The 13,336-nt window shown below is 38.2% G+C and overlaps 2 protein-coding genes across 4 annotated transcripts; both read right to left on the reverse strand.

Moving 5' to 3' along the window:
• Positions 1-4,698: 4,698 nt before the first annotated feature.
• Positions 4,699-10,083, reverse strand: LOC9301264 (disease resistance protein RPS6). Of its 3 annotated transcripts, none has more exons than XM_021025389.1 (8): positions 9,373-9,945; positions 8,166-9,279; positions 7,743-8,048; positions 7,257-7,634; positions 5,855-6,940; positions 5,603-5,743; positions 5,262-5,490; positions 4,699-5,007 (listed from the first exon to the last, which is right to left on the reverse strand). In XM_021025389.1, exons 1-6 carry the CDS (start codon positions 9,843-9,845, stop codon positions 5,705-5,707), a joined length of 3,396 nt encoding a protein of 1,131 aa, XP_020881048.1. In that variant the 5' UTR covers positions 9,846-9,945; the 3' UTR covers positions 4,699-5,007; positions 5,262-5,490; positions 5,603-5,704. The 3 variants fall into 3 exon arrangements, with proteins under 3 accessions (XP_020881048.1, XP_020881042.1, XP_020881055.1); XM_021025383.1 differs by having other exon boundaries at positions 5,262-5,445; positions 9,373-9,944; XM_021025396.1 differs by lacking the exons at positions 4,699-5,007; positions 5,262-5,490; positions 5,603-5,743; positions 5,855-6,940 and having other exon boundaries at positions 7,485-7,624; positions 9,373-10,083.
• LOC9301265 (pentatricopeptide repeat-containing protein At5g46460, mitochondrial) lies at positions 10,063-13,258 on the reverse strand. The gene has a single exon (XM_021025430.1). The coding sequence runs from the start codon at positions 12,240-12,242 to the stop codon at positions 10,137-10,139; it is 2,106 nt and encodes a 701-aa protein (XP_020881089.1). The 5' UTR covers positions 12,243-13,258; the 3' UTR covers positions 10,063-10,136.
• Positions 13,259-13,336: the final 78 nt, after the last annotated feature.

Here is a 13,336-nt window from a genome sequence, read left to right on the forward strand (position 1 = left end):
TATCTCTTTATTCAAAAATATAATTTAATTATTTTATCATTAAATAATTTTGATTTTATTTTATAATTTGATTTGAGGACTATTGTGGTTATTATTCTCAAAAATCAATTAAACAAATTTATTGCATTCAAATTAAAAAATAAACTGAAAATGACATGAGTCAAAAGAGTAGAGTGTCAAATGTGACATTCTTAGAGCTTGTTTTGAAGAAACATTGTCATATTATATAAGATAACATAGCAAGATAAGTTAGCGAGTACAATGAGAAGATTCCAAGAACCACAATAGATTTAAATAATAACTACAGCCCTCAGACATAATGGAGCTATAGAATCGATTCATAGTTTCTGTTTCATAATTGCTTTAATTTGGTACTTGATAAATTTTGTTAGGATTACCAACTGGACCAGTTCCTTTGACAGTGGCAGAAATATATTCAATAGGCTCTTAATTAAGATGCCTAGTGATACGATTTATGTGGAACTAGGATACGATGTGCTTATGAGATTCTTGAGTTACCTAATAACGTAGAAGTTTTCTCGAAGAAGGAATGCGCTAAGGAGGGAATTCCCACATGATCATCCTCCTATGTATCTTGCGAATTTTCTGCATAGGAACTCAGTAGTTTCTTGAGTATTCTTCTCATCTTCATCTGCAGAAAATAATCCTGTCAACGATTAATAGTTTCAGGTTTTGTCCTGAAAAAGAATTATTGCATCTATTTTAACAATACAGTATGCAGTTTATGACATATACTTACCACCCGCAGTTTCGTCCTGCTTATCTTTCTATCTACACCACTATTTCCATGCTCTTGATTGTGTTGAGTCTCATGGTCTCCCAAGTTAACATTATTGTGTGTGCTTCTTTCACAATTATGTGAAATAATATCTGGATTACAAGGTTGGTTACCCAGGAATGGATCGTTCCCGAGAAGTAGTACACCGCATCCTTTTAGTTTCAATGTAGAGTCTTCAGCAATGAAACGAAACTGTATATCCACGTGATTGTAGTTTAAGTTGATCGGCTAGAGGGAAAGAACAGTCGAATATAACCAGACGACCATTAAACTTTGATGTATAGAAGCGTTGTGGAAAATCAGCAGAATCAAAGTGGTTCCCGAGTCTGTCTATGCACCGACAACATATCTGGATGTCGAATGGAAAACAAGGAAAGGTAATAGATTCGACTGTTGGGATAAGCTTGAAGAAGAAGAAGGAAACTTAAGGAAAAAAGAAATTCTAATCCAATTAGGAATAGTTCTATTTAGGAGATGTCTAAATAAGTTAGTTTACCTATTTGGATTAGGAAATTGTGTTAGAATTCTCTCTATATATAGAGCTACCAAGGTATGGTAAACCTTATGAGTTTTGAGAGAGAGTTTGAGAGATTGTGTTTAAGAGATTGAGAGAGACCAAAGTTTTGAGTTATTTTCTTTGGTGATTAATAAAGAGAGTTATTCTTTATTTTTGAGTTCTTAAACAATCTTTCTAAACTTTATTTGGTATCAGAGCGGTGAGATCCATTCAGACGTGAGAGAGGAGAAACTACTTAGCAAAGATGGGTGATATCGTTGTAGCCAAACCAAAAGAAGGAGTAGCTTCATCCGTTAAATGTCCGATGTTGAGTAACTCAAACTACACTGTATGGAGCATGAGGATGGAGGCTACTCTACGTGTGCACAAAGCTTGGGAAACGATTGATCCGGGCTCTGACAATCAAGAGAAAAACGATCTAACCCGAGCTCTTCTGTTTCAATCAATTCCCGAATCTCTAATCTTACAGGTTGGAAAACAAGCAACTGCTAAAGGAGTCTGGGATGCGATTAAAGCTAGAAATCTCGGTGCTGATAGGGTACGAGAGGCAAGACTGCAGACTCTCATGGCCGAGTTCGATAGGTTGAAGATGAAGGAAGGCGACACCATCGACGAGTTTGTTGGAAAACTTTCAGAAATTTCCACAAAATCTGCATCGTTGGGTGAAACCATTGAGGAGACAAAGATCGTTAAGAAATTTCTCAAGAGCTTACCACGAAAAAAATACATTAGCATAATTGCAGCTATTGAACAATTTCTCGATCTTAAAACAACATCGTTTGAAGATATTGTAGGAAGATTGAAGACGTATGAAGAAAGAATTTGTGATGAAGAAGAGGCAGAAGAAGACCAAAGCAAACTCATGTACGCTAATTCTTACTCACAGCCATCACAAGAAGGTGGAAGAGGTAGAGGTCAAGGTCGTGGTCGCGGAAGAGGTCGAGGAAGATTCGGATATCAATCTTTGGATAAATCCAAGATTACATGTTTCAGGTGTGATAAACAAGGGCATTACGCATCCGAATGTCCAGATCGTCTACTAAAACTAATCAAGGCTCAAGAATCTGAAGAGAATGAAGGAGATAACACGCAAGAAGCTGAATCACTCATGATGCATGAGGTGGTGTATCTCAACGAGAAGAATGTAAAGCCTAAAGACTTCGAAAAAGATTCAGAGAACGCTTGGTACTTGGATAATGGTGCGAGTAATCATATGACAGGGAATCGTGCTTGGTTTTCCATGATTGATGAGACTATCACAGGAAAGGTGAGGTTTGGTGATGATTCACGAATTGATATCAAAGGCACAAGTCCAATCTTGTTTGTAACAAAAGAAGGAGAAAGAAAAATCTTGGCCAATGTCTATTACATACCTGAGCTTAAAAGTAATATCTTAAGTCTGGGGCAAGCAACCGAAGCAGGATGTGATGTAAGAATGAAGAAAGGCTACTTAACTCTACATGATCGTGATGGAAATCTGTTGGTGAAAGCAAATCGATCAAAGAACAGGTTGTACAAAGTGAACATGGAAGTTGAAACCGAGAATCTAACCGAGAACGAGATGAAGCATTGAAGGAGAAGGAGAATCTATCAAAGGATCTTGAGAGTGTAAATAAAGAAAGCGAGAGTGAAGAGCTTCCTGAACAGAGCATGGGAGAAAATTCAAACAGAGAAGAAACAGAGCAGATCGCAGAAGAGGCGGATGAAAGTGAAAGTGAAGAACTTCCTGTAATTGAGGAGGAAGACGATGAACATGAGCAATTTAAATGTCCGATGTTGCAACGACAGATGGACCAACGAAATTATATTGAAGTTCCTCAGTTGGAATCTGCTATCAGTAATTTGCGATTAGAGGTTGCGGAGAAGACTTCAATTGTGAATGCTTTAGAAAGGGGTGTGAGTGAGAAAGAGAAGATGATTTCTGAACTTGAAAAAGATAATTTAGAGAAGGTGAGTGTACTGGAAGGTGATGTTGGTGGAGCTGTTGAACAAGACTTCACAACTCAGTTGTATGTGCTAAAAGAAGAACTTGAAGAATGGCAAAACAAAGCAAAAGAATTGGAGAAACGATTGGAAGAAGCTAACAAGCTGGAGAGATCTGCCTCGGCATCTCTGTTATTTGTGACAAAGCAGCTGGAAGGAAGCAATGGTAGATTGCTCGATATGGAATCTGAGATTACTGATCTTAAGGATAAAATCTCGTTATTGGAGATGACTGTTTCTAAAGAAAAGAAGGATCGTGATGAATCTGAACAGCAACTAGGTATTGCTTAAGAAGAATTCTCTAAAATTGAGAAAGAGATAGAGAAACTGAAGAATGAACTTGAAAATGTGAATGAAGAAAAGAATCAGTCTTTAAGAAAGGAGCAAGATGCTACTTCAAAGACACTTGGAAGGATTAAGATTAAAGAAATGAGAGATCTTATTGGAGTTGAAGATGTGAGTGGAGGTGACTTCAAGCTTAAGGGAGAGAATGTTGGGATAAGCTTGAAGAAGAAGAAGGAAACTTAAGGAAAAAAAAAATTCTAATCCAATTAGGAATAGTTCTATTTAGGAGATATCTAAATAAGTTAGTTTACCTATTTGGATTAGGAAATTGTGTTAGAATTCTCTCTATATATAGAGCTACCAAGGTATGGTAAACCTTATGAGTTTTGAGAGAGAGTTTGAGAGATTGTGTTTAAGAGATTGAGAGAGAGACCAAAGTTTTGAGTTATTTTCTTTGGTGATTAATAAAGAGAGTTATTCTTTATTTTTGAGTTCTTAAACAATCTTTCTAAACTTTATCGACATCAACCACGGCACAAGCCCTAAACCTGAAGAACGGTCGGGAGTAAGAGAGTGATGAGGTAGAGGATATTGGTGAGAGAGTTTCCAGTAGTTTGGTGAGTGAAATATGAAGGCACTTTTTCACCTTACAATCTCAGTTCCTTGAAAACTGACTGTTGCTGAAGGAGAGCTTCATGATCCAACTTGAAGCAATTGACGAAATGAAGCTGGACTCTTAAGACATAATAATTTGGAAGAGAAGAGAAAGCCTCGTGATGGAATGGTAACTTAGAGTGAAGATTGTATGTTGCTGTTGCAAACGAAGAGGAAGCCTCGTCAAGAACTGGTAATCTAGAGTGATTATTGCATGTTCCCTAGCCACAGCACTTAGACTACTATCACTCCAGCCAGCTTCAGTCAATGCCCCCACAATTTGAAAAGTTAACCTTATGAACAAGATGTTTCACTTTAGAAATGTGTAGTGATACACATTGTAATCTGAGGCCTCGCTGTTGTCGTTATCTGTGCTCTTTTGGTTTGTAAAATGTTATAACTTATAAGAAACATGAGTATACTGTGGACACGAGAAAATTAATTGTAATTGAAGCAAAAAAAAAAAAAAAGGGAAATCATTTGTAATTTAAACCAAAAAATTGATGTACATTTTCAAAATATTATCACACAAGGACTTTCTTCTGTTAAAATGAGCAAATACTACCAACAACAATAAAGATAATCTGATTTTGATGATATTTTTTCAGACATGTTGGATCAACAAAAAAAAAAAAACATTGGAGGCTATAAATTCATGCTTATCTTGGTTTGCGATGACTCGAGATAGACTTGAAGAACATCATTTGCTTAGTCTTTGGCTCTGAATATGCAAACTTTTGTCTGAAACAGAGACATCCATCTTGGAACACTGTGATGTATTAAACAAGTATCAATAACTGTCTGAACATTTTGTAAGAGACACTAAAAGGCTGTAATTATGCAATCTCTATTCTACAAAAGAAGCCTACTGATTTTAATTCAATTGTGTTTGACGATCCTACTGATTTTAGCATCAGGGTTTAGAGAGAAACAATCCAATGTGATCTTATTCTATAGAATGCTTTTCCGCATTACTCTTGGAAAATAAACACATAACACAGAGAATGTTAAGTTCATGATTACCTGCTTTCGCTTCCTTCTTCCCTCCGTCTCTACACCATTCTCTCCTCACTCTTCATTCTCATTCCCACTCACAAAATCTTTTGTTGACAAAAAATAAAGCTTTTCCATATTCTCTGCTCTCACGAATGTCTCCCTTCCTAGCTTCTTCATTAGATCTTACAATGATGCTTGCAAATTCTATAATCTATAACAGTTGTAGCATAGCATGATAAGTCCACAGTCATAGTTTCTGTTTCACAAAAATATTTCATAGGTACTTAAATAAGACGCCTGTGAGTCACAGGCTGTGACGCGATTTATGTGTAACTAAGATAAGATGGTCTATGAGATTCTTGGGTTACCTTATATAAGGTGGAAGTTTCACGAAGAAGGAATATTGTAGGGGGAGGTCCCACATGAACCTAATAGGAGACATCCTTTTATGTATCTTGCGAATTGGCTGTCTAGCGATTCAGTACTTTCTTTAGTAGTCTCCTCCTCATCTGCAGAAAACATCCAGTCAACTAAAAGGTATAATAGTTTTCTGTTTGTCCTGACAATCTAGTATGGGATATTAATAGTTATCTACGTACAAATCTATTCTAAATGCTTACCATCCGCATCTTAGTCCGCATTTTAGTTCGGAAACTCCTCTCTACAGCGCTATCTTCACAAACATCTGGAAGAATATTTGGACTGCAAGGTTGGTTATCCAGGGATGGAACATCTTCAGAAAGTAGAATGCCGCATCCTTTTAATTTGAGCTGAGAGTTGCCATTCGTGAGACGAAACTGTATATCCATGTGATCGTAGTTGAATTGACCATCCAGAAAAGTAGTAGTGTCTTCGTTTAAGGGAAAACAACAGTCAAAGATAACCAGATGAGCACCCAAATTTGTTGTTCTGAAGTATCCTGGAAAATCAGTAGAATCAACGTGGTTCCCGAGTTTGTCTATGAACCGACAACATACTTCAATGTCGAATGAAACAGAGATTGTGGAAAAAGATTCGACATCAATCACGGTGCAACCCCTAAAACTGAAGAATGATTGGCAGACAGAGATGTGAGGTAGAGAGATAGAGCTCCCAGTGGTACGGTGAGCGAAATATGAAGGCACTTCTTCACCTGATAGTATCAGTTGCATGGAAAATGTTTGGTTTTGAATAAGAGCTTTTAGATCTAAGTTGAAGCAGTTGATGAAGTTAAGCTTGACCGTTGAGAAATAATCAGGTGGAAGAAATTTGGCCATCTCACTTGAACTACCATTCCAACTAGCTTCAGTCAATGCCACACAGTCTGAAAAGTCAGCTCCCTCGAGATGTTTCAGTTTAGAAATATTTGGGGATACACGTAGTAAATTGCTGCATCCGTTCATATCTAGGTTACAGAGGAGAGATAATTTCTCGATCCACAAAGGAACCTCTTCGATCGCTGTGTAGCTTAGTTTGAGATCTGAGATGTTGGTCGAGATATCAGGGAAAGTCCTCAACTGAGAACAATGAGAAAGATCAAGTGCAATGAGAGACTCAAGGTTTATTCCAGTGGGAAGAGTCACCAGATTTCTGCAGTTCATAATTTCCAAATGCTCAAGTTGATTGAGATTCTGGATTGAAGAAGGGACTTCCACCAAACTTTGGTTGTTCGAAAAAGTCAACCTCGTCAAAGTGGGAGAAAGCATGGTCATGAGAGGTGTACGCAGCTAAACCAAAAAATGAAAACAAAAGAGAAACAATTTAGAGATGTTAAAACTCATTTGCAAATATCAGAAATAACTATTTCGTGTAACTTCTCATCTGCAAACTGTCTTTCAAGTTTGACACTCTCTAATTGAAAATAACTTTCCTTAATCAATTTGCATCCTTTGATTGTTGTTTAATTATATTTTTACATACGATCTGTATTAATATTGCAATTAGAAAACAGATGTAACTAGTAAATACTCATAAGGGATATTTCAAGAAATTCGACCTAGTTTGTTATATAAGTGTTAGTTAAATGTTAGCAAACGTAAATACCTGCACTCTTTCGCACAATATCAGCTCATCGAGATTCTGTAGACGCAAATTAGAGGGAATTTCCGCTGTTTGGTCTATATCAAGCCATGAGATGTTGGTTGATATATCAAGAAAACTTTTCAACCGTGAGCATCCACTGAGATTGAGACGGTAGAGAGATTTGAGGTTAACTCCAGTGGGAATAGTCTCCAAATGATCGCAGTATGAAATGTCCAAATCATTCAGCTTATTCAGGTACTGAATAGATGAAGGAAGTTCCACCAAACTCGAGCAACTGCTGAGTTTAAGTGTCTCGAGATTAGTGGCCATCGAAAGATCTGGGATTTCTTTCAGGTTTTTAGATCCCCGTAAATCCATATTCCTGAGCCCTGCAAGTGACTGGATTATATGCAACTAAGTTACACATTACTTCAAAGGATGGTCATCTATAAAAGTAAAACAAGTATTCCAATATCGATATTAATTCTAGTAGTACTAAAAACTTACATGAACTCCTTCCCACAGCTTCTCAAGTTTGCTCTGCTGCATTTGAAGCTTAACCAGGTTTTCAGGATGAAAGTTAGAAGGAAGACGTTTCAATGGGTATCTGTCAAACCTCAATAATCTAAGTTTAGAGGGCAGATAGTTGAAGCGTTCCGGTAAGTGCCATCTAACTTCTTTCTTCTGGTCCAATTTCTTAGTATAAATTTTTAGAAAAAGGAGATTGTGCATTCCTTTGAAGGAACTCTCATGTATATGCAGTTCATCAGTCTCATCTATATCCAATGTTATACCTAAAACCTTCTTAGTACCCTATAATTATAATAACAAAAAAGAGACAAGACCAACTAGTTACAACTCTTCATATATGAAATGACATGCACTTAATCATAGCGTGAGATTATGCAAAAAAAGCAGGAAAAAACTTACAGCGTTATCTTCAAGTACATCGCAAATGTCCTTCAAATCCACAAGGAATTCCCGTTCTCCAGGCTCATCGGACTGAGTACGGACAATCTCCTTACCCATTTCTTGTAGCAAAGAGTGCATCTCCACAGTATTGAATCTTTCACAGATAAGGGATCGATCAACAAGGTTTTTGAGCCCGATATTAACATCCAAGTTACTATTTGCTAGTAACAGTTTGATGTCACTGACTTTCTCACCATTGAATATACATGCAATGTGACGAAATATTGCTTCATCTTTTCTGTTATTTAACCCATCATAGCTGACTCTTAGTGTTTTCCCAATTTTTCCATCCAAACCTTGAAGCCTTGGCAGCATATCTATCCAGTACCCTTTGTCCCTGCCCCGTAAATTTGAACCCAATACATTAAGACCCAGAGGAAGATTACCAGCACGCAATGCGACTTCAGAAGAAAGCTCCATAAAGCCATCAGGAGGAGAACTCTTCCTAAAAGCAGAACGACAAAACATCTCAAGAGCGAGCGCATTAGATGGGAGACAGACCTTGTAAATGTGATCAATCCCATTGGCCCTTAAAAAATGCTTATTTCTTGTAACCACAATGATTCTACTCCCACTTCCAAACCATTGAGTTCGACCCGCTAAAGCATCTAGCACATCTTGATCATCCAAATCATCAATAACGATGAGAGCTTTCCGGTGCTTTACCATATTTTCCATTGCACCAATATGATCTATCTTTATGTCCTTTTTGTCAAAAAATTCAGCTAGAAAGGCTCTTTGCAAGTGCAACTTCATGTTATAGTCAACAAGATTAGCTCCACTGTAAACTTCCATACTCTTAGATATGAAAACCCTGTCAATGAAAACACTACTTTGAAACTGACAAGAGAGTTGACTAAATAGAGCTCTTGCAATGGTAGTTTTGCCAATTCCCGAGGGACCCCATATCCCGACCATCCTCACTTCCTCGGATTCCAAGTGCAGCAATGAACTCATCCTAGTGATATGATCTTCAATTCCGACCAAGTCCTCAAAATCATTTGATGGAGACAAATTAATTTTACCCAAAATATCATTGGCGATTTCTTTGATCATGCTTGCTTCGTTATCCCTAATTAGGAAACAGACCATTTCACAACCATGTTTGCTAAACAACAAGTAATAATGTTCGTTAAATAACAATAAATGATTCATACAGTCGTACCAGGTAACAATATGATATCCAAGGATATTAGCTACATCGGTCAAAGCTTCCTTCCATCGGATTTTCTCGTCCACTGTTTTATTTCGGCATGTCTTTTCAAAGATCTTCCCAAAGTCTCCGGTCTGTTTCCTCACATGGGATGGATCCAAATGGTAGAAAATGGGTATCACAAGTTGGCCAAACTCTTTCTTGCATTTCACAATCTCCAGTAGCTCGTTAAGGCACCAGCTTGAAGAGGCATAGTTTTTGGAGAACACAACCACCGCAATTCTGGAATTTCTAATCCCATGTTTGAGCTCTGGATCGAGTGACTGGCTTCTCTCGATCTCATTGTCTTTGAAAGAGATGATCAGTTTGCTATCCAGTTCTTTTAGAAAATGGCTGAGGAATGTGTTGCGGACATCTTCTCCACTGAAGCTCGGGAAAACGTCATATGACCAATTGCGAGAAGAGGAGGAAGAAGAAGAAGCCATAAAGAGAGGTGATTCTGGAGAAATTCAGAGTTGAAGTGAGGGCTCGCATGGTTGTTAAGAAACCCTATAAATTGCAGTAGCTGGTACCTAGCAATTGCATCATTGTTTCTTGGAATTTTCCTCTTTTGGACTGGTTCTTGACTTGACTTAATCACCACCACACAAGCCAAAACCCTGTTTATATTATTACATTAATATCTGATTATTTTTTGTAAGATCAGATATCAATGTAATTTCCCAAGTCACTTTCCACATCACAAGTCAAAGTTTGAAATTTTCCAAGTCACTTTTCTACCAATAATCCCCGCAAGAACACATCCCATTCTTGAAATGATGAAACCGAGTCGGATCCCTTAAAACAATCTTACATCCCACAACTCTGGAGATTAACTTAATCACTGTGTGACAATCTTCACAAACTCGTAGATTTTTCATTACTGTCACTGTACTTCCTTCAACTGTATTAATCAACCCAAACGCAATAGCAAGCCTCTCACTGTGATACCACAACATCTCTTCTTTCTGTTCATCTTCAACATCATGTAAAGCAGATCTATAATCAGGAACATAGCCCAGTTCCTTCAACTTCTCTCTCAGAAATTCCAACTTCTCAAATATTCTCAAGCAATGTGGACGATCACCGGAGAAAAACTCGTGCTTTTTCCCTCTAATCACAACCCAGCTGCTCCCGGGTTTCTTCATAATCCCCTTCTGCTTCATCTTAACTCTCAATTTCGATACACTGGACCATCTACCAGCAGAAGCATATATATTTGACAACAAGACATAAGCAGCGCTTGATTTTGAGTCCAGATTAAAAATGGCTGCAGCAGCTTTCTCGCCTCTATCTACATCAGAATGCATCCTACAAGCACTAAGTAAAGCCAACCAAACCATTTCATTAGGTTTCACAACCATGCTCTCGATAAGTTTTTCTGCTTCTTTCAATTCCCCGCATCTTCCCAAGATATCAACCATACAAGTGTAGTGTTGAATCTTTCTATCGATATGATTTAGTCCGCTTGATATGTAATAGAACAGCTTTCTTCCTTTCTGTAGGAACCCGCAATGGCTACAAGCAGAGAGCAAGCCAGTGAAAGTTATCTCATCTGGCTCTTTGTTTAGGCGAATCATTTGACCGAATATGACAAACGCCCACTTTCCACGCCCATGCTGTGCGCAGCCAACAATAATGGAATTCCATGACACAATGCTCTTCTTGAAGATTTCTATGAACACTGAAACGGCATCGTTAACGTTTCCAGAATCGCTGTACATCACAACAAGAGAATTACCCACAAAGGCAACAGTTCCTAAACCAAGCTTCACAGCAACTCCATGTATCTCCTTACCCCAATCCAATGTTCCCAAAGCAGAGCAAGAGTTTAATCCGCTAGCAAATGTTGATTGATTTGGTAAGATACTGTTTCTTATCATCTCGGAGAAAACATTTAACGCATCTTCATGCTTTCTATTCAGACTATACCCAGACAATAGAGCAGTCCACACAGCAACCTTTTCATGAACCATCTCGCCAAACACCTTACGAGAATCCTCTGTTCTTTTGCAGTTTGCATATAACGTTATGAGCGAAGCAGTTACATATTCTTCATATAAAAACCCCGACTTGATGATGAAGCCATGAACTTGGGTACCCATATGAAACGCTGGAGCATTTGCACAAGCGGTGATTACACAAGTGAACGTTCTTGAAGTCGATTTTATGCAACAACGCAACATGTTCTTGAACAAATTGAGAGCTTCTCCACTCCTCTCATTCTGGTCTAATCCACAGATCATTGTCGTCCAGGAAATCACATTCTTCCGAGGCATTTGCTTAAACAACTTCAAGGCATCGTCTACTTTACCAAACTGTAAATACCCATGAACCATCGCATTCCAGGCTGCAATATCTTTCACAGGCATTTGACAAAACAATCTCTCCGCTTGATCAACCATACCAAACCTAAAACACCCATTTACCATCGCTGTCCATGAAACAACGCTTCTCTCAGGCATTTCATCGAACATCTTCACTGCAGTATCTATATCACCACACTCCACACAACCACTGATCATCGAATTCCACGAAACAACATCTCTCAAAGGCATTTCGTCGAACAGATTCAACGCATCAACCAATCTATTACTCCTCGTGTATCCCGAAATCATCTTGGTGTAAAGACTCACATGAGGAGATGGAACCTGATCGAAAACCTCTCGTGCCTCGTCGAGTCTTCGATTCAACAAGTGATTACATATCAAAACTTCGCGATTCTGAAACTCCACAGTAACTGAGTAACTCCTGAAGCTTTTCCCATGGATAACGTGAGACTCGAAGCACCAAATGGAGAAAGCTCGAAACCTGAATCGTTGAAAAATGGCACGACTCCACATTCCTACAACGGTCACATCAGCGTAAAACAATCAACGTAGCTTCGCGTAAAGTAGCATCGGCAGCAAAACAAAGTTTTGAACTTTCCGAGAAATTTGGCTTCGCGATTTTTGAATCTTCTGGACCGGTTTACATTGACTAGACCGGTTTAGTAAGGACTGGGACAATTTACAGGTAAACCAGGATCCTCTTTCTATATAAGAGACTCTATGTAACCAACTTAACTAACTTGAATAACAAAAAATCTTATCCACATTTCATCTTCCATCCTCATTTGCGTTTATTCAACTAACATGGTATCAAAGTCTCTTGCTCCGTTTCGTCGCTGAAATTCTTCGATTCCTTCGTTTTCCATCGATTAACCGCTTCTCATATATATCTTGTTTCTCCAGTTGCTTAAAGATGCATTTATTGTACCAAAAGGACTTTTTTTTGAATAAATTTTATATTGATTCAAAAAAAAAAAGTTTTTCGATTCTCTGGTTATTCGGCCAGATTTCATATTTTTCTTTCAGTTGTTCCGTGTGATGATTACTGTACGGAAGCTCTTGCATCACAATCTCACGTCCCACCACTCTTAAGATCAGCTTAATCACTGTGTGACAATCTTCAAAAACCACATGACTATACTTCCTTCAACTATACTAACCAACCCTAGCAAGCCTCTCACTACGATATCACAACACCTCTTTTTCTGTCAACCCTCAACATATGTTTTTTCTTCCCAATATATACCTTACAAGTGATTTGGTCCTGTTGACATGTAAGCAAAAAGCTTTCTTCCTCTTTGTAGAAACCCACAATGGATACGAGCAGAGAGCAAGCCAGTGGAAGTGATCTCATCTGGCTCTTTGTATAACCGAATTATTTGACCGAATATGACAAAGGCCTATGCTGCAGACAGCCAACAATAATTGAATTCCACGACAATGCTCTGCCTCCAAATTTCTATGAACACCGAAACAGCATTGTTCATGCTTCCACAATCCCTGTACATATCAAAAACCAGAGAATTACCCACAAAGTAATCGACCCTTACGTCTTACGTCTCTCAGAGGCATTTCGTCGAACAGATTCAAGGCATCAACTATTTTAT

This window comes from Arabidopsis lyrata (assembly GCF_000004255.2).
Source record: "Arabidopsis lyrata subsp. lyrata unplaced genomic scaffold ARALYscaffold_8, whole genome shotgun sequence".
NCBI classification, from domain to species: Eukaryota; Viridiplantae; Streptophyta; class Magnoliopsida; order Brassicales; family Brassicaceae; genus Arabidopsis; species Arabidopsis lyrata.

What these genes read in the sequence shown, in the direction of transcription:
- LOC9301264 (XM_021025389.1), bottom strand. Translation starts at nt 9,845, where the DNA reads ATGGCTTCTTCTTCTTCCTCCTCTTCTCGCAATTGGTCATATGACGTT. An exon ending in TATTGTGCGAAAGAGTGCAG is followed by an intron (nt 6,941 to 7,256) that starts GTATTTACGTTT and finishes TTTTTGGTTTAG; the next exon opens with CTGCGTACACCTCTCATGAC. An exon ending in TGCGGACTAAGATGCGGATG is followed by an intron (nt 5,744 to 5,854) that starts GTAAGCATTTAG and finishes TGTTTTCTGCAG; the next exon opens with ATGAGGAGGAGACTACTAAA.
- LOC9301265 (XM_021025430.1), bottom strand. Translation starts at nt 12,242, where the DNA reads ATGTGGAGTCGTGCCATTTTTCAACGATTCAGGTTTCGAGCTTTCTCC.